The sequence below is a fragment of the Oncorhynchus gorbuscha genome, linkage group LG13 (genome assembly GCF_021184085.1).
Source record: "Oncorhynchus gorbuscha isolate QuinsamMale2020 ecotype Even-year linkage group LG13, OgorEven_v1.0, whole genome shotgun sequence".
NCBI lineage: Eukaryota > Metazoa > Chordata > Actinopteri > Salmoniformes > Salmonidae > Oncorhynchus > Oncorhynchus gorbuscha.
The window spans coordinates 34,950,646-34,974,054 of NC_060185.1; the positions used below are offsets into that span (position 1 = coordinate 34,950,646).

The 23,409-nt window shown below is 42.9% G+C and overlaps 1 protein-coding gene across 2 annotated transcripts in view; it reads left to right on the top strand.

The window, feature by feature from the left end:
• The window catches only part of LOC123992784 (LIM domain kinase 1-like), an 84,142-nt gene that overhangs the window by 12,711 nt on the left and 48,022 nt on the right, over nt 1–23,409 (top strand). Inside the window, exon 1 of one of the 2 annotated variants that reach the window (XM_046294305.1) lies at nt 11,126–11,300. The exons of the other annotated variant lie outside the window; for it this stretch is intronic. Coding sequence (XP_046150261.1) covers nt 11,203–11,300 — 98 coding nt within the window. The 5' untranslated portion in view covers nt 11,126–11,202. Of the gene's footprint in view, nt 1–11,125; nt 11,301–23,409 lie in introns of those variants that run through there. 2 annotated transcript variants of the gene reach the window in all.

The following is a 23,409-nucleotide window of genomic DNA, read 5'->3' on the forward strand; positions in this document are numbered from 1 at the left end:
CTGCCTTAATGAGCACATCGACTACAGAACAAGTACATAGCTGATTTAACAGTGCAAAAACAGATGAGTATGACTTGAGTTTCCCCAAATCCTATTGTTAAACTTAACCCTAGTCTTCGGTGGCTTTGCGGCGGGTATTGATGCACTAGAACCTGCTGTCACGATGGAACCAGCTCGCTGGTAACTAACCCCGAACCACAGATGTGCTTCCGAGACATCTGCTCTGACCGTTATCACCACACAAAAATAACAAACAATGCACAACGTGCCCCTAGTGGGAACACGCCGCTATACCTAACAGGGGGAAAGACCATAGCTCTGGGCAATGAGTTAAGTCTGCCTCAAAACTTCTCACTGTCAGACATTGCAAAGACAACTCACCTCCATAATCCGATGACCCAACAGGGAACAGAATAAAGTGTCTCTAGATAGTACAGGAAAAGAGGCTTCGTGGTCTTCTCTCCACCGATGCACCAAATCAAAACTTGTAATAATTAAACAAACAAGTCATCAAATTGCTACTTAAATAAAAAAAATAGTACCATCTTTGAAATGCAAGATAAAGGACAATATATGACTTAGGATTCTAGGGGCAATTAAGATTTTGGCCACTAGATGACAGCAGTGTATGTGCAAAGTTTTAGACAGATTTTATGAACATTGTATTTCTGTTCAAAATGTTGTATCAAGACTACCCAAACCCTAACCAGGACAATGCTGGGCCAATTGTGCGCCGCCCTATTGGACTCCTGATCACGACCGGTTGTGATACAACCCAGGATCAAACCAGGGTCTGTAGTAGCACTGCGCTACTCGGGAGGGCCTACATATTGGCAATGGCAAGTTACTTTTAGATTTATATAATTTTTATTTAAAAAAAATGTATTAAAAAAAAACATTTAACCCCTTTTTCGTGGTATCCAATTGTTAGTAGCTAGAGACAGGAGAGACAAAGGTTGAAAGTCATGCGTCCTCCGATACACAACCCAACCAAGCCAGCACTGCTTCTTAACACAGCGCGCATTCCAACCCGGAAGCCAGCCGCACCAATGTGTCGGAGGAAACACTGTGCACCTGGCAACCTTGGTTAGCGTGCACTGCGCCCGGCCAGCCACAGGAGTCGCTGGTGCGCATTGACACAAGGATAGCCCTACCGGCCAAACCCTCCCTAACCCGGACGACGCTAGGCTAATTGTGTGTCGCCCCACGGACCTCTCGGTGGTGGCCGGTTACGACAGAGCCTGGGCGCGAACCCAGAGTCTCTGGTGGCACAGCTGGCGCTGCAGTACAGCGCCCTTAACCACTGCGCCACCCGGGAGGTCTAATGTAGAATTTTGACTAACCACATTATATATATTTTGAGATATGAAGACTTAATTATAAATTAAATTAAACTGTTCCATGAAAATGTGCATATGAAAATCATGTGCATATGAAAACTGTATAAATGGTACGATAACTTGGCACTCCAAAATGGAAAAGGTTGCCGAACACAGGTTGCCGACCACTGACTATTACCAGCAACTTCAGGAGCATAACTGCAGAATCTATGAAGGCATGCAGCAGTGGGGGGAGGAAGGTCAGGAACAGGTTTTTTTCTTCTTGTTGGTCTCTGGCTCCCTCTTTAATCATTTGTGTGTCTTCATTTTTAATCGCAGTGCTTAAAGCATCGGACAAGCTCAGTAGCCTACATATAGTTAATTTTATTCAAACATAGGGTGTGTCTATATATAGAAAAATACACATTTAAAAATGTTGACCAATCGATTGTTTTAATGAACAGACGACTCTCGGTCGACCAAGATTTTCTTTTTGTCGGGGACAGCACTAGTGTGTGCGTGTGTGTTTGTGTGTGCGTGTGTGTGACTCAGAGAGCATACAGATGGGCCGGAGACGAGAGGAAGAGACACATCTGGCTACTCCACAGTGCTGAGTTTCAGTGGGGGGGTAAGGGACGGGGTAGGGGTGTGTGTGTGTGTGTATCTTCATAATATGTGTGTTGCGAAGAGGCTAGGACAGAAAAGAGGTCACATTTATCTCACACTTGGTAAAGCACCGAATGTAATTCACACCTGAGCCCATTGTGGATGGAATGTAAGAAATCCTTCAGTCTCTACCGAATGTTATTTTGAGAAGATCTGACTGTCATCGACCTTTTTGGGACATACAAGTCAGATACAAGATTTACCACTACTTCAACTGTGTAAATTGTAACCTGACTTGCATTCCTCTTACCTTTCCTGTCTTCCCTTCACTGTCCTATCCGTTCAATACCACCACAACAAAAAAACAGTAACTGCTTGCTTCAGAATAGCTAGTTTTTTTAACCAATTCTATAGCCAATTGTGCTTAGTGTTCTGGTACTTACTATGCGTGCTGTCACACATTCTAATTATCCCTGTCTGTCTGGAATATGGAGGTAATAGATTTCTGACCCAGATCCTTCTCCTTAGTGAGGAAGGGATTGTCATGGAAAGGAAAAAGGGGGGGTGTTAAGACTGCTTTCCTGATTGGAGATGTCTATGGAAAGCCACCTGCGTCCCCCTTCTCCCCTCAAGCAACACAGCAGGAAAAAGAGGTTTTCATAAGAAAATCATGAAAACACACTGTCCCTTCAGCTTGTTGAAATAGAATAGAACTGAATGCTCAGTGAATGTTTTAATTTTAATACAATTTTGATTTTTTTTTAAATAGAGGAGGAAAAAAAACCAAATGGGGGGAAAATAGCTGGAATTGGTTATTTGGAGGCTGTTGGGATTCTCAGGGTTGGAAAAACTCCATGGTCCTCACAGAGCGCCAGCAGAGAGTGTTTGTGTGCCCTGTTCACGGAAGCTACAACAGCAGCTAGCAGCAGCTATAACAGCAGCTTAATGGGAAAATACTGTGGCGCTCTAATGGAGTGACCTGTTCCTATTGGTTAATCCTCCAACTCTCTCAGCATGGGGATGTCCCAGCAGTCCCAAGGCTCACCATGAGAAACCAGAGCCCGCAAAGCACCCTGGGAGGAGGGCAGCTAAAGCATTCCCCAAACACTGCCAGTGAAGGAGCCTACTGTTCAGAACCATGCTTTATTGAGTTTTCATTTATGTTTTTAAAACCGGTAAGGAGATTTTGCTGTTGACCCCACTCCCAGAACTCAGAGAGAGGCGTTTTATGTTACAATTGATAATAGAGTCCAGTTTACAAGATTCCTCCTAGTAGTGTACTTGGTCTGTTAGGTCGCCATCCATGGCATTGACTGAAGCTTCAGTTCTCCCTCGTGAATTGGATCTCTACTATTTGACTCATTGGATACCCCTCAGTGGAAGGACTTTAAGGTAAATTGGCTCTTGGGTGAATTGGATTTCTTTGTTGAATGGAGTTGAATGGAGTTGAATGTAATGTAGATGGAGTGAGTTTTGTATGTGGCACTCGACACTTGAGAAGTTGGGAATGCACACCACAGGTATACTGTAAAAAGAAATGACTCTGCAGGAACAACACCATGGTATGGTAACTTGTCTCTTTACATGGGTCAAATTATTTGGCTTTTAACCATCATGCTGTATATGATTTTCATACACATGATGCTATCATCATTTACCTGTTTTAAAAAAATGTTTTCACTATTATTCTACAATGTAGAAAATAGTAAAAATAAAGAAAAACCCTTGAATCAGTAGGTGTGTCCAAACTTTTGACTGGTACTGTATGCACGTGCAGACACACACCCACACACACACTCATGTACACAAACACAAACTAACAAACACCTGTACACCCAGACCTCGAGGCTGAAAGAAGTACATTTCTCAAGGATGTGCAACACAAAGCCCCCCAGAGCCTTTCCACTATGCTGTCTCATGTTGGTAAGGGATTCTTAATAAGGCACATTCCTCTCTCTTTCTCGCTCTCTCTCTGTTTCTCTGTCTCTTTTTCTCTTTCTTTTTCTCTTCGTGTCTTTCTCTATCTCTTTCTCTCTCTGTGTCTCTCTCTTTCTCTCATCAGGCTACACCCTGACTCATATCTGCAGCAAGGACAACACAGCTAGAAGGACTGTTACAGTGTAACAGAGGACTCATCTTAAAATACCTCTTATTAAGATGGCGCCAGAGGGGAGGCTGCCGTTTTATGGGCTCTTAACTAGTGATGCACCGATATGACATTTTAGGCCGATACCGATATCCAATATTTAAAATTTCTTTGCCAAAAAACCCGATACCAAAACCCGATACCAAAACCCGATACCGATAACCGATATTTAAAATTTTAGCAGCCTTTTAAGCATTCTAGTTAAATTCATTAACACACACACAGACACAGTGGTCTAAGGCACTGCATCTCAGTGCAAAAGGCGTCACTACAGTTCCTGGTTCGAATCCAGGCTGTCTCACATCCGGCTGTGATTGGGAGTCCCATAGGGCGGCGCACAATTCGCCCAGCGTCGTCCGGGTTTGGCCGTCATTGTAAATAATAATTTGTTCTTAACTGACTTGCCTAAAGGTTACACACACACACACACCACACTAACCAAAAAGTTATTTTGTTGGCATTTACATATCTCGCCATTACCAGTAAAATATAATCAAATCCTATTTCTTTCACATGCGCCGAATACAACCGGTGTAGACCTTACAGTGAAATGCTTACTTACAGGCCCTAACCAACAGGGCAATTTTTTAATAACAAATAGGTATTAGGGTCACAATAGATAAGTAAAGAAATACAAAACAACAGTATTAGACAGTGAAAAGTAACAGTAGCGAGGCTATATGCAGTAGCGAGGCTAAATACTGGCACCAGTTAGTCGGGCTAATTGAGGTACTAGTATATACATGTAGGTATGGTTAAAGTGACTATACATATATGATAAACAGAGAGTAGCAGTATCATAAAAGAGAGTTTTGGCGGTGGGACACAATGTGGTGGTGGACACAATGCAGATAGTCCGGGTAGCCAATCTGCGGGGGCACCGGTTAGTCGGGCTAATTGAGGTAGAATGTATAGTTAAAGTGACTAGCAGTGTAAAAGAGGGGTTGGGGGGGGGGCAGAATGCAAATAGTCCGGGTAGCCATTTGATTACCTCTTCAGGAGTCTTATGGCTTGGGGGTAAAAGCTGTTGAGAAGCCTTTTGGTCCTAGACTTGGCACTCCGGTACCGCTTGTCATGCGGTAGTGGAGAGAACAGTCTATGACTGGGGTATTTTACCATTTTTAGGGCCTTCCTCTGACACAGCCTGGTATAGAGGTCCTGGAGGGTAGGCAGCTTAGCCCCAGTGATGTACTGGGCCATACCCACTACCTTCTGTAGTGCCTTGCGATCGGAGGCCGAGCAGTTGCCGTACCAGGCAGTGATGCAACCGGTCAGGATGCTCTCGATGGTGTAGCTGTAGAATTTTTTGAGGATCTGATGACCCATGCCAAATCTTTTTAGAATAGGCTTTGTCGTGCACTCTTCACGACTGTCTTGGTGTGTTTGGACAGTCCAGTTTGTTGGTGATGTGGACACCAAGGAACTTGAAGCTCTCAACCTGCTCCACTACAGCCACGTCAATGAGAATGGAGGTGTGCTCAGTCCTCCCTTTCCTGTAGTCAACAATCATCTCCTTAGTCTTGGTTACGTTGAGGGAGAGTTTGTTATTCTGGCACCACCCGGCCAGGTCTCTGACCTCCTCCCTATAGGCTGTCTCGTTGTTGACGGTGATCACTGTTGTGTCGTCTGCAAACTTAATGATGGTGTTGGAGTCGTGCCTGGCCACGCAGTTGTGGGTGAACAGGGAGTACAGGGGGGGACTGAGCACGCACCCCTGAGTGTTGAGGATAAGCGTGGCAGATGTGTTGCTACCTACCCTTACCAACGTGGGTCGGCACGTCAGGAAGTCCAGGATCCAGTTGTAATGGGAGGTGTTTAAATCCTAGGGTCTTTATCTTAGTCATGAGCTTTGAGGGCACTATGGTGTTGAACACTGAGCTGTAGTCAATGATTAGCATTCTCACGTAGGTGTTCCTTTTGTCCAGGTTGGAAAGGGCAGTGTGGAGATGCAATCTCTATTGCACATCTGTGGATCTGTTTGGGCGGTATGTAAATTGGAGTGGGTCTAGGGTTTCTGAGATAATGGTGTTCATGTGAGCCATTATCAGCCTTTTAAAGCACTTCATGGCTACGGACGTGAGTGCTACGGGTCTGTAGACATTTCGGCAGGTTGCCTTAGTGTTCTTGGGCACAGGGACTATGGTGGTCTGCTTGAAACATGTTGGTATTACAGACTCAATCAGGGACATGTTGAAAATGTCAGTGAAGACACCTGCCAGTTGGTCAGCACATGCCCGGAGCACACGTTCTGGTAATCCGCCTGGTCCCGCAGCCTTGTGTATGTTGACCTGTTTAAAGGTCTTACTCACGTTGGCTGAGGAGATTGTGTTCACACCATCGTCTGGAACAGCTGACGCTCTCATGCATGCCTCAGTGTTGCTTGCCTCGAAGCGAGCATAGAAGTGATTTAGCTCGTCTGGTAGGCCCTTGTCACTGGGTAGCTCTCGACTGTGTTTCCCTTTGTAGTCTGTAATAGTTTGCAAGCCCTGCCACATAGGACGAGCGTCGGCATCGGTGTAGTACGATTCAATCTTAGCCCTGTATTGACACTTTGCCTGTTTGATGGTTCGTCAGAAGGCATGGCGGGATTTGGTGACCGAGTCACTGGTGCTTCCTGCTTTAATTTTTGCTTGTAAGCAGGAATCAAGAGGATAGAATTATGGTCAGATTTACCAAATGGAGGGCAAGGGAGAGCTTTGTACGCGTCTCTGTGTGTGGAGTACAGGTGATATTTTTTCCCTCTGATTGTGCATTTAACATGTTGATAGAGATTAGGGAAAAACTGATTTAAGTTTCCCTGCATTAAAGTCTCCGGCCACTAGCAGCTTACTTGCTATGCTGTTTCAAATGGTATGCCATTTGGGTCTTAGCATGTCAAAAAATAGACACATCAAATAACACTATTTGATGTGTCAAGTAAGCTTTTTGACCAATCAGGACCTGAATATGACTGCACGTCACATAATAATTTAATGCGTTCATACATTTTTAACGTAGTTATTACACATTGATTACACTATCATCGATATGTATGCTATGTTGCTGGTAAAGTTATCTCGCGCACCTACAGTGATGTTCATTAAAAAAATGCTAGCTTGCTCATGGATGCAAACAATGTTCTTCCCCAAAAACATAGCAAAACAACATAATCTGTTTCAGTAGCTATCGTTAACTAGCTAACTATATAGCTAGGTGTCATCATCTAAAATAACCCTTACTTATAAGACAGTTCTTATTTGATTGATGGTGATTGGACCCATCTATGTGAAGCTAGCCACAATAGTGGACTTTACGGTTAGCCTTCAAAATAAAAGTATGTCTTTGACAGTGATGCAAATGACAAATAGTAGAATTACGATAATTCTACTATACAAATAATATAATTATGCCATAATTGAATAGATCTTGCTAAATGAGGTTGGAATGTTGTTATATGAAATCAACAAAAGACAATAATTTGTTAATTTAACAATCTGTTGAAATCACACTGGATGTATTATAATTTAGAATTGCATTGGGGGCATACTTATTTCACTATACAGCCTTACCTATGGATTGTGGATCAATGACATGGGGTATCAGTCTACTCAGTGACACCCAGAGAACATTAGCATCGTAGCTATTACTGAGGGACTCTGAAACAACTGTGAATTGAGCCACATTTATTGTCAACCTATATGTATTGAACACTATTCCAGAGGAAAAACAATACTGTGTGAATGTTTTGGAGTCTGATAACTGGACCGTGCCCCAGGACTACCTGACATGATGACTCCTTGCTGTCCCCGGTCCACCTGACTGTGCTGCTGCTCCAGTTTCAACTGTTCTGCCTTGTTATTATTCGACCATGCTGGTCATTTATGAACATTTGAACATCTTGGCCATGTTCTGTTATAATCTCCACCCGGCACAGCCAGAAGAGGATTGGCCACCCCACATAGCATGGTTCCTCTCTAGGTTTCTTCCTAGGTTTTGGCCTTTCTAGGGAGTTTTTCCTAGCCACCGTGCTTCTACACCTGCATTGCTTGCTGTTTGGGGTTTTAGGCTGGGTTTCTGTACAGCACTTTGATATATCAGCTGATGTACGAAGGGCTATATAAATACATTTGATTTGATTTGATATGATAACTCTGAGGAGGACGTTGGGCAAAAATATATTGGGTATTGATTAGACTGTTAGCCCATTTCATTGATCCCCAATCCTTAGGTAAAGCTGTACAGTGTAATATGAATGTCAATACACACAATAGGCTGACTGGGGAGGGGATTTCACACAGTCACAGTCCCGCGATAAGAGCTACAACACTAATATTTGCATAAACTCTTCATAGTTGTGTTCTGTGGGTGTCACCGAGTAGACTGATACCCCATTTCATTGCTTCACATTCCAACCTTGTTTAACATTATCTAGTCTAAATATGGCATGATTCCACCGATTGTAATCTTCGGCATCTCATTCAAAGAGATACTTTTATTATTCACAACACATAACCCGGTCGGGTCGAGCCTCACTAGCCATATGAAGCTAGCTGTCTACTTATAATGTTAGCTTTGGGCAACAGGGTTAAGTAGCTGGATAGCTATTTATTTTCATGAACTGAAGTTCAATTTCAATAGGTGATGCAACGATTACCAGCTGCCTATAATTGGGAACCATACAAAACACCAACATAGAAATATTGAGCTAGAACACCCCCTCGTCACGCCCTGACCTACTACACCATAGAGAACCAAGGGCTCTCTATTGGCAGGGCTTGACAATATAGCCTTGCTATTGTAATTTTACTGCTGCTCTTTAATTATTATTATTATTATTATTATTTTACATTTTGGGGGGTATTTTTCTTAAAATTGCATTGTTGTTTAAGGGCTTGTAAGTAAACATTTCACTGTGAGGTCTACACATTTGATTTGAAAAGTGATGCATTCACTGTATGTAGCCATATACAGTATTTACATTTTGTATTTATTTATTTATTTCACCCTTTATTTAACCAGGTAGACCAGTTGAGAACAAGTTCTCATTTACAACTGCTACCTGTCCAAGATAAAGCAAAGCAGTGTGACACAAACAACACAGAGTTACACAGGGTAAAGAAAACATACAGTCAATAACACAATAGAAAAATCTATGTACAGTGTGCGCAAATGCAGTAAGATTAGGGAGGTAAGGCAATACATAGGCCATAGTGGCGAAATATTTACAATATTTACAATTACAACAATTTATAACAGCTAGACTCACCTTAAAAGACTTTGACATCTCTGTGAAAGAGACACACTGTAAAAGGTAAAAATAAAAGCTTTACTCATTCAAGCTGAAATGCTTGAAAGCTAACATCACATAGCCTTACTAGCGAAGCATGAGATTACGGTAGCTTTATTGTCTTGAAATCAACTTTGCGCTTTGCTTACAGCTTCTCAAGGCCATGAAGTGATTAAGGAGAGGGAAAGGATGGGGAGAGAGAGGAGAGAAGGTTAGAGAGTGTCTTTGAGAGAGGGGGAGAGAGAGAAAACACTTGAAGTTTTCCTCTGTAAGAGAATCGAACCGTGCACTGCGTGATGCTGTTGGACTATAATTCTGTTAAAGAGCCACAGTAAGTCAACACTTCTGCCTGATGCCTGCAGTCTGACAAGTGCCTAGTGACGGGGGGTGCAGTATGCCAGCAGTGGGTTTAGAGACAAGTGTTCTGTCTAGAACGAGGATTAAGGCTGTTTGCTGCATGGCCTTAGATGTCAGTGTGTTATTTCCCATATAACTGATGTAGTATAATTAAGCAATAAGGCCCGAGGGAGTGTGTTATATGGTTCTTAAGCACGACGCAATACAGAGTGCCTCGACAGCCCTTAGCCGTGGTATATTGGCCGTATATCACAAACCCCCGAGGTGCGTTATTACTATTATAAACTGTTTACCAACGTAATTACAGCTGTAAAAAAAAGTGTTTTGCCATACATGTTGTATACGATCTGATATGCCACGACTGTCAGCCAATCAGCATTAAGATCTCGAACCACCCAGTTTATAATGGGACTCATGTGACGTGATCTGTTTTAAATCATAACTGATGATTAAATTCTTAACTACATAATGATGTATTATATAGTATTGTATACTGTAACTGTAATGTATGGCTCTGTGGCAACTATTTACGTCACTCAATCACTTCATTTTAAATTTGTTAGGCTCTATTGTCTCCCTGCTGACCATGCCACTGATGTGAAACTTTTGTGTTTTAAAAGTGGGGACTTTTTGTAGGGGGATCAGTAAGGAACTGAGAAGTGTGACACCTAACCTTGAAACCTGAAGGGAGCAGTGCTAGAACAGTATGCACATCCTGATTGGACTGTTCTGTGTCCTGCCTATAACACTATCTCTCGGGGCAGCGGTAGCTACAAGGTTGCCCACAGAAGCTCTTTAACAAAGAGACACCATTTCCTTTGTAAAGATCACATGAGTTGTTAAGATTCCTATTAGGACACAGACTCCTCTTCAAGGATCATCTTAATTGGCTAAAGGAAATGTTATCTCCCTCTAAACCCTCACCTGATTCGCTGAGGGGCTTCTGTCTCTCTCTCCTCCATCCAAAATGGAATAACGGAGTCGCAGGAAAAGGTTGGTAAACTGAAAAGGGAGTGTGTTAGAATGGTTTTAATCGATTGGAAAATGACATTTCTGCCTGCCTATGGCATCTTTGAGGAATAGGAGATGGAAATGACTAGAATGAGTTAGGGGGATGGGGGAGCCTTTATTGAGTAGTATAGGCTATCCCACTGTGGTTGAATATGAGGAGCTGGTTGTAGCTAACTGACTGAGAAGCCAGTTAGTTGTATTTGACTGAGGGGCCAGCCGTCTGGCAGACAGAGGGATGAAGGGAGGTCAGACAGGAGGAGGGGGGATGGGAAAGGCTATGATGTCACAGGATCACCACCACTCCCAACGGAAGCTGGGGGAGAGAGGGCAGGGACAGGAAACACGTGACTAAAAAATAAAAAAGAGGCCCCAGAATGCAGCTTCAGCAAGAGAGAAAGGTATTCATGGTTGTGACAGTGCTGCTGTGGGGTGGTGTGGTTTGTAGTGACAGGTTTCCTCTACGCTATAGCCTATCGTGTCAATACGCTGCTGTTAAAATGAGCCTGTTTCCTGACTGTCATAGCAAGGTCTTGTCTCTGAAGGGAGACATGTCACGAAGGGACCAGCGATACAGGAATCGCATTAAGGGCCAGAAGTAAGTCCTTTTGTTGGATGGATGTACATAAAGGCTAGGATGGGAAGTTATATGGTGCAGATTTGTGTGGTCTGTAGTGGACTCATTAGGGTACTTGGTTCCTCTTGGTTGTAGTTTATGAACTATGTTTCTGAATTTCTACATTTTTTAATTGAAACAACTCGCAGTTTAGTCATGAATACCTTTCACTCGACTAGAGTTGGATGCATTTGCTTGCTGATGGAGAAGGGATAGCAGATAGCATGTTGTTAGCATTGCAGACCTGACAGAAGGGTGGTTTGGGTGGGTCTGTGAAATATGTTAGGCGCGTTACAAGTTTCACTTCCTTATTTTTAAACATTGTTTCCATCTCCGCTTTTCTCACTTTTGTGACCAGAAATATTACAGATGGCTTATTCCAGAAGTGCTTGTTAGGCTATGTGTTTATGAACTTAGACCATGTCTCTACTGTGCGTCCCTTTTATGTGACAGTATGTGTTTACAATCTGTTTGTTTGTCTACCACTCACCCAGTGTGCAGAAGTGTACATTGTTGAGTCTAGTACACATGTTGACTGTATTCAGGCTGTCACAGTACTGACTCTCCCTCACTCTGCCTGTGTCTCTCTAACTCCCCATATCTGACTTTGGTCATAACTCCCTGTCCACCCTAAGCATGATTTCCCAGCCTCTCAGCTGTTTGCAGTGTGTCAGGCCCAGAGAGTACACCACAGTATGAATAAACTGGATTAGGGATGTAGAGAGGCTTTCCTGTGTTCACTGATTCCAGCTTGTGTGTGTGTGCGTGCGTGTGCTGCCTTGTGTGAGTAGTCAGATACTGTACGCATTTTATCCAGCGACAGCCGGACCATCTTGGGGGAAATTGTTCATCATTTATAAATAGTGGGTCCTATAATCACAAGACTGTGAATGGGTGTGTTGTCTTCCATGGATTTTGGAGAATACTATGGTGAACTGTAGCTTATGAGTTATTCTTCATGCTTTCACACATGTTGTGTAAACACTCTTTAGCATTGTCACTTTCTCATCATATGATGCAAATAATTAATAATACCAGCCAGATTTCTGTATTTTGAAAGTTATATATCTTGAAAACTTGATTGCTGACATGCAAAACATTTTGGGACTATATCAACAATGGACTAATGAAACAAATACCAAAAGATTGTTTTTTGGTGGAGTTCTCCTTTTATGGGTTACTGAGGTAGGCTAAGTTAGTTGTGGTAGGAGTGTTCATAAGGGTGATCATTTGCAAGCTGTGTGCAGGAGCTTCCTCATTTGAATCACATCATACACTCTAATCCAACAGGTGCATTCCTTTTGAAGTAGACATGAATACTCAGATCAATTTTATTTCACCTTCATTTAACCAGGTAGGCCAGCTGAGAACTAGTTCTCATTTACAACTGCGACCTGGCCAAGATAAAGCAAAGCAGTGTGACAAAAACAACACAGAGTTACACATAGGGTAAAGAAAACGTACAGTCAATAACACAATAGAAAAATCTATGTACAGTGTGCGCAAATGCAGTAAGATTAGGGAGGTAAGGCAATAAATAGGACATAGAGGTGAAATAATTACAATTTAACATTGACACTGGAGTGATAGATGTGCAAGTAGAGATACTGGGGTGCAAAAGAGAAGAAAAAAATATATATGGGGGATGAGGTAGTTGGGTGGGCTATTTACAGATGAGCTATGTACAGGTGCAATGATCAGTAAGCTGCTCTGATAGCTGATGCTTAAAGTTAGTGAGGGAGATATGTCTCCAGCTTCAGTGATTTTTGCAATTCGTTCCAGTCATTGGCTGCAGAGAACTGGAAGGAAAGGAGGCCAAAGAAGGTGTTGGCTTTGGGGATGACCAGTGAAATATACCTGCTGGAGCGCATGCTATGGGTGGATGTTGCTATGGTGAGCTGAGATAAGGTGGAGTTTACTGAGCAAAGACTTATAGTTGACCTGGAGCCAGTGGGTTTGGCGACGAATATGTAGCGAGGGCCAGCCAACGAGAGCATGCAGGTCGCAGTGGTGGGTAGTATATGGGGCTTTGGTGACAAAACGAATGGCACTGTGATAGACTATATCCAATTTGCTGAGTAGAGTGTTGGAGGCTATTTTGTAAATGACATCGCCGAAGTCAAGGATCAGTAGGATAGTCAGTTTTACGAGGGTGTGTTTGGCAGCATGAGTGAAGGAGACTTGCATATCGTTGGGGCTATTTGATGCTAATGCAGTACGCCACAGGATGTTTTTGTGCTGGTCAAGGGCAGTCAAGTCTGGAGTGAACCAAAGGCTATATCTGTTCTTAGTTCTACATTTTTTGAATGGGGCATTCTTATTTAAGATGGTGAGGAAAGCACTTTTAAAGAACAACCAGGCATCCTCTACTGACGGGATGAGATCAATATCCTTCCAGGATACCCGGGCCAGGTCGATTAGAAAGACCTGCTCTCTGAAGTGTTTTAGGGAGCATTTGACAGTGATGAGGGGTGTCGTTTGACCGCAGACCCATTACGAACGCTTACAATGAGGCAGTGATCGCTGAGATCCTAGTTGAAGACAGCAGAGGTGTATTTAGAGGGCAAGTTGGTCAGGATGATATCTATGAGGGTGCCCATGTTTACGGATTTAGGGTTGTACCTGGTAGGTTACTTGATAATTTGTGTGAGATTGAGGGCATCTAGCTTAGATTGTAGGATGGCCGGGGTGTTAAGCTTATCCCAGTTTATATCACCTAACAGTACGAACTCTGAAGATAGATGGGGGGCAATCAATTCACATATGGTGTTCAGGGCTCAGCTGGGGGCTGAGGGGGGTCTATAACAAGCGGCAAAAGTGAGAGACTTATTTCTGGAAAGGTTCATTTTTAAAAGTAGAAGCTCGAACTGTTTGGGCACAGACCTGGATAGTATGACAGAACTCTGTGGAGAGATATCGAGTAAAGGAGAAAGGGGAATGACTCTTAAAGGGGTGACACTGGGTGCTTCTCTTTTCTGCTCCCTCCTTCCCCTCTTTCCTTTCTTCCTCTTCATCCTCTGTCACTCTATCAACATTTTCTTTCCTCTCCTCCTCAAATTTATCGTCCATCATTCCATCACTCTTTCTCTCCTCCTCTGCCTTTACTCTATTTGTCCTTGAGGAGCTTGTAGGGGTCAGAGACACCGTCTGTTTCCTTTCTCTGGCTTTGCTCACCTAAATATAGAGCAAATTTTAAATGACTTCTTTTGTTAGCTTTTGGCTTATCTCCTAGCCCAGGCCTAGCTTGCCACACAGTTCTTATCTAGTTGTACAATCGCTAGGTTTGGCAGTTGCAGTTGGGTATTCTTAGGGCTCTGGTTATGGCTGTGGCTCAGGGCTAGCTCGCCCGAAAGCTCCTTATAAAATGATCGACTTCAGGAACTCATCTGGTTTGTGGATTTAAAGATTATAGAGAAAATGTGGTGCCAGGTTTATTTCTCCCCCCCCCCATTTTTAGACTGAGGTCAGTGACTGACACACTGTCTCTATTCTGTCTCCAGAACCAAGGACACACAGTTCAGTTTAATTAAGTATTTTTGCAAACCGACTGCAACGTTCCATTGTTAATCTAAGACGATGACATTTGCAAAGGAAAGGGGACATGTACATGTAGGTTCAAATTCAAAAGCTTTATACCTTTGACCTCAATAAAAGCCTTTAATCAGACTTTCAGAAATTATATTTCACCTCCCTTATCTCAATGTATATAGAATGTATTCACTATTTCACTCCTATACTTTTTCATTCACTGTACCAGTTATATCAGTCCAACAGTGTCCGAAATCCAGGACTCAACATGTTTGTATGCTGAACTGAATAGATAAATTGATTTTATTTGACAATTTAAAAACTCTAGCTGCACAAGTGGATACACTGTATTTGAAATCTTTGAGGATAACACAAAAAGATGTACAACTTCTTCTATGCATTGTGGTCCTCTGAACAGTGACTATTCACTGATGCTAGGACAGAACCACAGCCAATGTTGTTGGGCCCCTGATAGCCTCCATCACTCATGTCTTGTTTTTCCCGTGGTCATGGAACATTGGAGAATGAACGGCCATTCTCTTTTTCCAGTCCAGTCTGCCCCAGACAGACAGAATGTGCATAGATAGCCGTGCTGAAAGCCAGACAGAGACAGGGCTTAGCGAGCACAAAGGAATCTGCCTCCATCTACACTATTCACCCCCCAGCCTACAGCCACCACACGGCTCAACAAAGCTCCGTTACCTGCCATGCCCCTGCTCAATAGACCAATAGACTGCCGGTGCTACAACAAAAACTGTTCACCATTGACAAAAGCGTTCAGCAGCCATCTTAGAACTGAACCCAGCCAACCAGCTACTGTGTTAAAAATGCACAGACTAGCTTTCCCCTGCTCTTTTTGCTCTTGAGAGCTGCAGACAACAAAAACACAGGGATGGCTGAGTCCGGCACTGAGGGGGTTAATGCCGGCTCTTTACTGAGCTTGCAATTGCGAGGGGAGGGGGTTCGACCTGCGTCTGATTGGCTGTGGGATTTCCTGGGAGGATTTGAAAACACCCAATGGGGAGGGGCCACCAAGATAATGAGGTCATGCTTTTTCTTGGGAGTGACATCAAGGGCTTGGGGGTCTGGGAAGACAGCAACGAATGAATGATAAAAAAGATTGAAATTATAATAAAGGGGTGCATAGAGGGGGGAGTTGGTTGGGATCGTGATAAATGTGTCTAATTTTGTGGGTTGCTCCTCTTTCTGCACCAATAATGCACATCCTTACCTCACTACACATCCTTATACTACTTAGTAGTAGGGAAATCCTTACATCCATCCTAACCATCTCACTGTAGAATCTACTCTATTCCCAGCGTGCAAATATTGTTTAAATTATGTTATTATCAGAACTGGTTTTAATCTTGTTGTAATCTGCTGAATTCCCTTTTCCCTGTCTGGTTAGGGAAATGTAACATTTTATTTTGTTCCACTGAGGAAGATTTGTAGGAAAACTTTGCCTCCTGCCAGGAATTCCCCCCTCTATTCCTGTCTCGGTATTCCCTTCCAGTGGGATAGTCACTGGCTTGTTGACAAGATGCGAACAGGAGAGGGGTCTCCCTGGTCTCCCTGACGCTATCGTTTCCTCATCTTGTTTTCCATTACATACTCTAACCCTCTCTCTTTCTCTCTCTGTATATCTTTCTCTATCTCTCTCGCTCTTTCTCTGTATATCTTTCTCTCTCTCGCTCTTTCTCTCGCTCTCTATCTTCTCTATGCATTTCTCCTCTGGCCTCTTCTTTATCTCTCCCCTCTCTCTCTCTCTTTCTCTCTCTCTCTCTCTCTCTCTCTCTCTCTCTCTCTCTCTCTCTCTCTCTCTCTCTCTCTGCCTTCATCTGCCCTCTCACTCTTTCTGTCTCATTCTTTCTCTTTCTCTCTCCTCTCTCTTTTTCTTTCCCCCCTCTCATAAGACATATGGCATATTTCCTCATAGTCACATGCTTGGTGTGTGTTGCAGTCTTGCCAGCAATACCCGCTCACAAGAACAGCAAGCACTGTATGTAATATAGACACAAATTACATTTTAGATACTAGTCCGGCCGACTGATTAAAAACAAATTGAGAGAGAGATTTGGAGGCTACATGTATGGCACATGATTTCTTGCGTTTTTCGTGATGCTACATCGTAAAAAAATATTTCAAACTTAAAATATTTCAACACCTTGTTGGAGGTTCTCTCCTCTCCTCCTCTCCTCCCCTGCCCAGTACAGAGGGTCCTTCCTGTAGACATGACTCACTTCCTTCAGAGGTGTCTCTGCCCACGTCATACCATGACCTCTGTCTTCCAGACAGAGAGAGCGGATGGCCAGACTGACATTTTGAAGAGTCCCACCAGAAAGTCTGAGTATTAAATAGACAATGCCTTTTGGATTCAATAGTTTGCACGGTTGACTTGTGATGTCTTTTTTAATCTCTATGAATACCTTTTTGTATTGAAATGTCATCTCCAGCAATACTCCATTCAACTCAGTCATGTGAGGGGTTATCAGTGAAGTCGACACATTCTATGTGATCTGACTGCTGTGGTAAAAGTAATACAAGAAACAGGAAACACAGCTTAACTTATGGCTGTTGTTTAGTTAGAGACTATGGTACTGGTTTTAGAGGGTGACCAATACATCACAGTACACAGCTGAGATGGCAGGTTGGTGTTGGAGTTAGTGGTTCTGTGTGGGAAACTTTCCAGCTAGATGTGTCTGTCCCCTGCAGAACTGGGGAAACCACAGACATCTGTGTGTCTACTCATTCTGAAACTTTGGTTGGTGGGCTTGTGTTACTATCTTTGTGGGGACATTTCCGGTACCCACAAGGATAGTAACACAAGCCCACTCACCAAAGTTTCAGAATGACTTACTGTCGTGACAGGTCAAATTGGCATCATTTTATTATTGTAAACTAAACCAATTATTAAATTCATTGATCTTTTGCTTTGATACCCATTTAAAAAAAAATCTACTTTGCACATTCTTCCACTGCAAATCTACCTTTCCAGTGTTTTACTTGCTATATTGTATTTACTTTGCCACCATGGCCTTTTTTTGCCTTTACCTCCCTCATCTCACCTCACTTGCTGACATTGTATATAGACATGTTTCTACTGTGTTATTGACTGTATGTTTTGTTTTACTCCATGTGTAACTCTGTGTCGTTGTTTGTGTCAAACTGCTTTGCTTTATCATTGCCAGGTCGCAATTGTAAATGAGAACTTGTTCTCAACTTGCCTACCTGGTTAAATAAAGGTGAAATAAATAAATAACAATTTTAAAATTGAAAAAACACTGTCAGCAGTTGATCTTGGTCAGATATCTGGGTCAAGTGGTAAATAGACAGGGCTGGCTCCAGGCATAATCAAATCAAATTGTATTAGTCACATGCGCCGAATACAACAGGTGTAGACCTTACAGTGAAATGCTTACTTACTGGCCCCTAGCCAACAATGCAGTAAAAAATATATATATATATAAGAGTAAGAATAAGACCTGAAAGTAACATGTAATTAAAAGGCAGCAGTAAAATAACAATAGCGAGACTATATAAAGGGTGGTACCTGTACAGAGTCAAAGTGTGGGGGCACCGGTTAGTTGACATAATATGTACATGGAGGTAGAGTTATTAAAGTGACTATGAATAGATGATAACAGCAGAGAGTAGCAGCTGTGTAAAAGGGGGGGGGGGGACAATGCAAATAGTCTGGGGAGCCATTTGATTAGATATTCAGGAGTCTTATGGCTTGGGGTAGAAGCTGTTTAGAAGCCTCTTGGACCTAGACTTGGCGCCCCAGGACCACTTGCCATGTGGTAGCAGAGAGAACAGTCTATGACTAGGGTGGTTGGAGTCTTCAACGATTTTCAGGGCCTTCCTCTGACACCGCCTGGTGTAGAGGTCCTGGATGGCAGGAAACTTGGCCCCAGTGATGTCCTGGGCCGTACGCACTACCCTCTGTAGTGCCTAGCGGTCGGCGGTCAAGCAGTTGCCATACCAGGCAGGGATGCTCTCGACGGTGCAGCTGTAGAAATTTTTGAAAATCTGAGGACCCATGCCAAATATTTTCAGTCTCCTGAGGGGGAATAGGTTTTGTCGTGGGAACGACTGTCTTGGTGTGCTTTGACCATGTTAGTTTGTTGGTGATGTGGGCACCAAGGACCTACTCCACTACAGCCCCGTTGATGAGAAGGTCCTCTCTTTCCTGTAGTCCACAATCATCTCCTTTGTCTTGATCACGTTGAGGGAGAGGTTGTTGTCCTGGCACCACACGGCCAGGTCTCTGACCTCCTCCCTATAGGCTGTCTCGTCGTTGTCGGTGTTCAGGCCTACGACTGTTGTGTCATCAGCAAACTGATGGTGTTGGAGTCGTGCCTGGCCGTGCAGTCATGAGTGAACAGGGAGTACAGGATGGGGCTGAGCACGCACCCCTGAGGGGCCCCTGTGTTGAGGATCAGCATGGCGGATGTGTTGTTACCTACCTTTACCACCTGGGGGCGGCCCGTCAGGAAGTCCAGGATCCAGTTGCAGAGGGAGGTGTTTAGTCCCAGGGTCCTTAGCGTACTGACCAACCTGCCCTCTAAATACACCTCTGCTGTCTTCAACCAGGATCTCAGCGATCACTGCCTCATTGCCTGTGTCCGTCTGGGGTCTGCGGTCAAACGACCACCCCTCATCACTGTCAGAAATGAGAGGTTGAGGGGAGTGGAAGAATTAAAAACAAATCCAATTAAACTATTGTAAAATAGACTGTCCATAAAATTAATATAGTATGTATAAGCTTTAAATACAGGCCTAAGTGTTGTTGTTCACTAGTTTTCTCCAATTGGGGAAGTGCCGGTAGGGTTGGAGGGTAATAAAGGAAATATATATATATATAAAAAATATTATAATAATAAATAAAAGACTAATTAAAATAAATAAAAATTATAAAGTAAAATACACCAGGTGCAATTTCAAAATTTGTTTGCGCATCAGCAGTTTTTTATCCTGTTATGTCAGTCACTCAATTAGCTGACAATTAGCCATGTACATTTTTAGATAGGTAGTTAGTCTAGTCAGCTGTTTACTCTTTCCTGTAGTAATCATGGCCGAATACCGATGGTGCACCCAAGGCATATCTCCAGGGGGCCCCAATTGATTTTGTCATTCTCACTCCGATATGATATTGACATGGCATAACTCATTGCAAAATGTGTAGATTTGGGAATTTAGCTTTAAAGGCCCCCACCAGAGGGCAATGCTGCCCTTATTTCAACGGAAATTCCTGTCCTATAACAGAAATTCTCATTTAGGTTCCACCTCCAAAGAATGCCGCAGGTTGCTAATACATTTTCATGAATTGTGGGTGGGAACGTTGTGGTGATTTCCAGGTGGAGTGGAGAAATAACAATAAGTAGGGCACTGACAGCAGTCAGTGTCGATAGCGAGCATGCTAAGCTTATCTAGCTAGCTAAAGTTATCTGTTGTTGCTACACTGTATTCAAAAGATTTGCTGGCTAGGCTATGGCTGGTTCTGGAGCTGGATTTTTCATTAGCATTTAGGGAAAACTTTGCCACAGATGGATAGGGGAAACCAGTATCTTTGACTTTGCCACAGATGGATAGGGGAAACCAGTATCTTTGACTTTGCCACAGATGGATAGGGGAAACCAGTATCGTTGACTTTGCCACAGATGGATAGGGGAAACCAGTATCTTTGAAAGATGGATAGGGGAAACCAGTATCTTTGACTTTGCCACAGATGGATGCCAGTATCTTTGACTTTGCCACAGATGGATGCCACAGATGGATAGGGAAACCAGTATCTTTGGGAAACCAGTATCTTTGACTTTGCCACAGATGGATAGGGAAACCAGTATCTTTGACTTTGCCAAGATGGATATGGGGGAAACCAGTATCTTTGACTTTGCCACAGATGTATCTTTGACTTTGCTGCAGATGGGAAACCAGTATCTTTGACTTTGCCACAGATGGATGCCACAAATGGATAGGGGAAACCAGTATCTTTCTTTGCCACAGATTGAAACCAGTATCTTTGACTTTGCCACAGATGGATAGGGAAACCAGTATCTTTGACTTTGCCACAGATGGATAGGGGGAAACAGATGGACAGATGGGGAAACCAGTATCTTTGACTTTGCCACAGATGGATAGGGAAATTTGTACTTTGCCACAGATGAAACCAGTATCTTTGACTTTGCCACAGATGGATAGGGAAACCAGTATCTTTGACTTTGCCACAGATGGATAGGGAAACCAGTATCTTTGACTTTGCCACAGATGGATAGGGGAAACCAGTATCTTTGACTTTTTGCCACAGATGGATAGGGAAACCAGTATCTTTCTTTGCCACAGATGACTTTGACTTTGCCACAGATGGATAGGGGAAACCAGTATCTTTGACTTTGCCACAGATGGATAGGGGAAACCAGTATCTTTGACTTTGCCACAGATGGATAGGGGAAACCAGTATCTTTGACTTTGCCACAGATGGATAGGGGAAACCAGTATCTTTGACTTTGCCACAGATGGATAGGGGAAACCAGTATCTTTGACTTTGCCACAGATGGATAGGGGAAACCAGTATCTTTGACTTTGCCACAATGGATGGTATATGGGGAAACCAGTATCTTTGACTTTGCCACAAATGGATAGGGAAACCAGTATCTTTGACTTTGCCACAGATGGATATGGGGGAAACCAGTATCTTTGACTTTGCCACAGATGGATGTATCTTTGACTTTGCCACAGATGGATAGGGGAAACCAGTATCTTTGACTTTGCCACAGATGGATCTTTGACTTTGCCACAGATGGATAGGGGAAACCAGTATCTTTGACTTTGCCACAGATGGATAGGGGAAACCAGTATCTTTGACTTTGCCACAGATGGATAGGGGAAACCAGTATCTTTGACTTTGCTGCAGATGGATAGGGGAAACCAGTATCTTTGACTTTGCCACAAATGGATAGGGGAAACCAGTATCTTTGACTTTGCCACAGATGGATAGGGGAAACCAGTATCTTTGACTTTGCCACAGATGGATAGGGGAAACCAGTATCTTTGACTTTGCCACAGATGGATAGGGGAAACCAGTATCTTTGACTTTGCCACAGATGGATAGGGGAAACCAGTATCTTTGACTTTGCCATCTATTGTTATCTCAAAAGTTTTGTCATGTTCCATAAATTGCGGCCACGAATCCGCCATAGAAATAATAAGATGAAGCTCTGGTAATATGGATAGCCTAACTGTACTGCCTAACAGTGCGAAAAAAGTATGAAAATGTATGCATGAGAGCGTCTGGATAATAGCTGCACCAATCAAAGCAGTGGAGCGTAGGCAAAACCATTCATCTTGGGGTGACGGGGGGGGGGTTACAATTCAATCTTATCATATACAATTTTAACATTTATAAAATAGTCATATCTTTTTTTTCATACAGACTAGAAAAACCTTTTTGTGAAACTTGACAAATTATCCAATGGATTATAAGGATTTGCTGGTAAAAAAAAGTGGAGGTGCAAAAACATACGTTTGCACCTCCTATTTGAATTTGCTCCATGGCTCAGGCATCTACCGCTAAAAGCTGTTTGACTCAGCCAAATATGATCTATTACATTGCTCAGTTCAGTCACGACTCACAAAGAGGAAGGACTTTGCAGGTGTTTCTGATATTAGCACAACATAATCATAGAGGAAACACACATCATTGGCATGGGAAATTACCACTTCGGATTTCCCACTTCAACCCCAAATATATACTCTGAGAAAAAACAATGACTTATTGACTTACATCGTTGTGCAACATCATGGGTAAGAATGGGCATTGTCTTTCAGCTCTTGTGGATGTTTAAAACTGATACAAATTATTGCCACCCCATGGCAAAATGAGTAGAATTGCAATGTTTTTATGAAATTGCTACATTTTCTCTCCACCATGGAAAAACGTGTAAAATTGCAGATTTTTTTCTCTCTCCGCTGTCAAGAGAGGGGCTACTAAAATATTTTGCAGAGAGGTGACAAATCTCACTTAGGGCCCCCAAAAGGCTAGAACCGGGCCTGTAAATAAGATACACAGCAGGCAGTTCAAAGATAATTACAGTATACAAACATCAAGCTAATGAAATAATCTCAGAATCTAATATCTCTAAATAAGAGCATCACTGAGTCAATGAGTCATAGAGTCAATGCTAGGCAAAGAATTTGGCGAACTATGTTGATAACACAGTGTGTTTTACATATCAATATATGTTTTTATATAAACAGTATATCTAAAGTGAATGGATGATGTGAAAAGTGCCATTTCTATGAATCCAGTGTTTTGGTGGAACAGTTGTCTCTATGAATACAGTGTTTTGACCAGTCTTTCTGTCTCTGCCTGTCTCTATGTGAGTGGCGATTTAATATGACATGGGTTTCTCTGGGGCTGGGGGGGGGGTCAAGGAGAATGAAGTGGAGTGGAATTTTATTACAAGGCACTTTGGCTGATTCCATTTGGCAATAGAGGGGTTAGAGAGGGGTCTCCAGATTTTATGACTCCCTCCACCTCTCCTCCCCCTTCTTTGGATGTTTC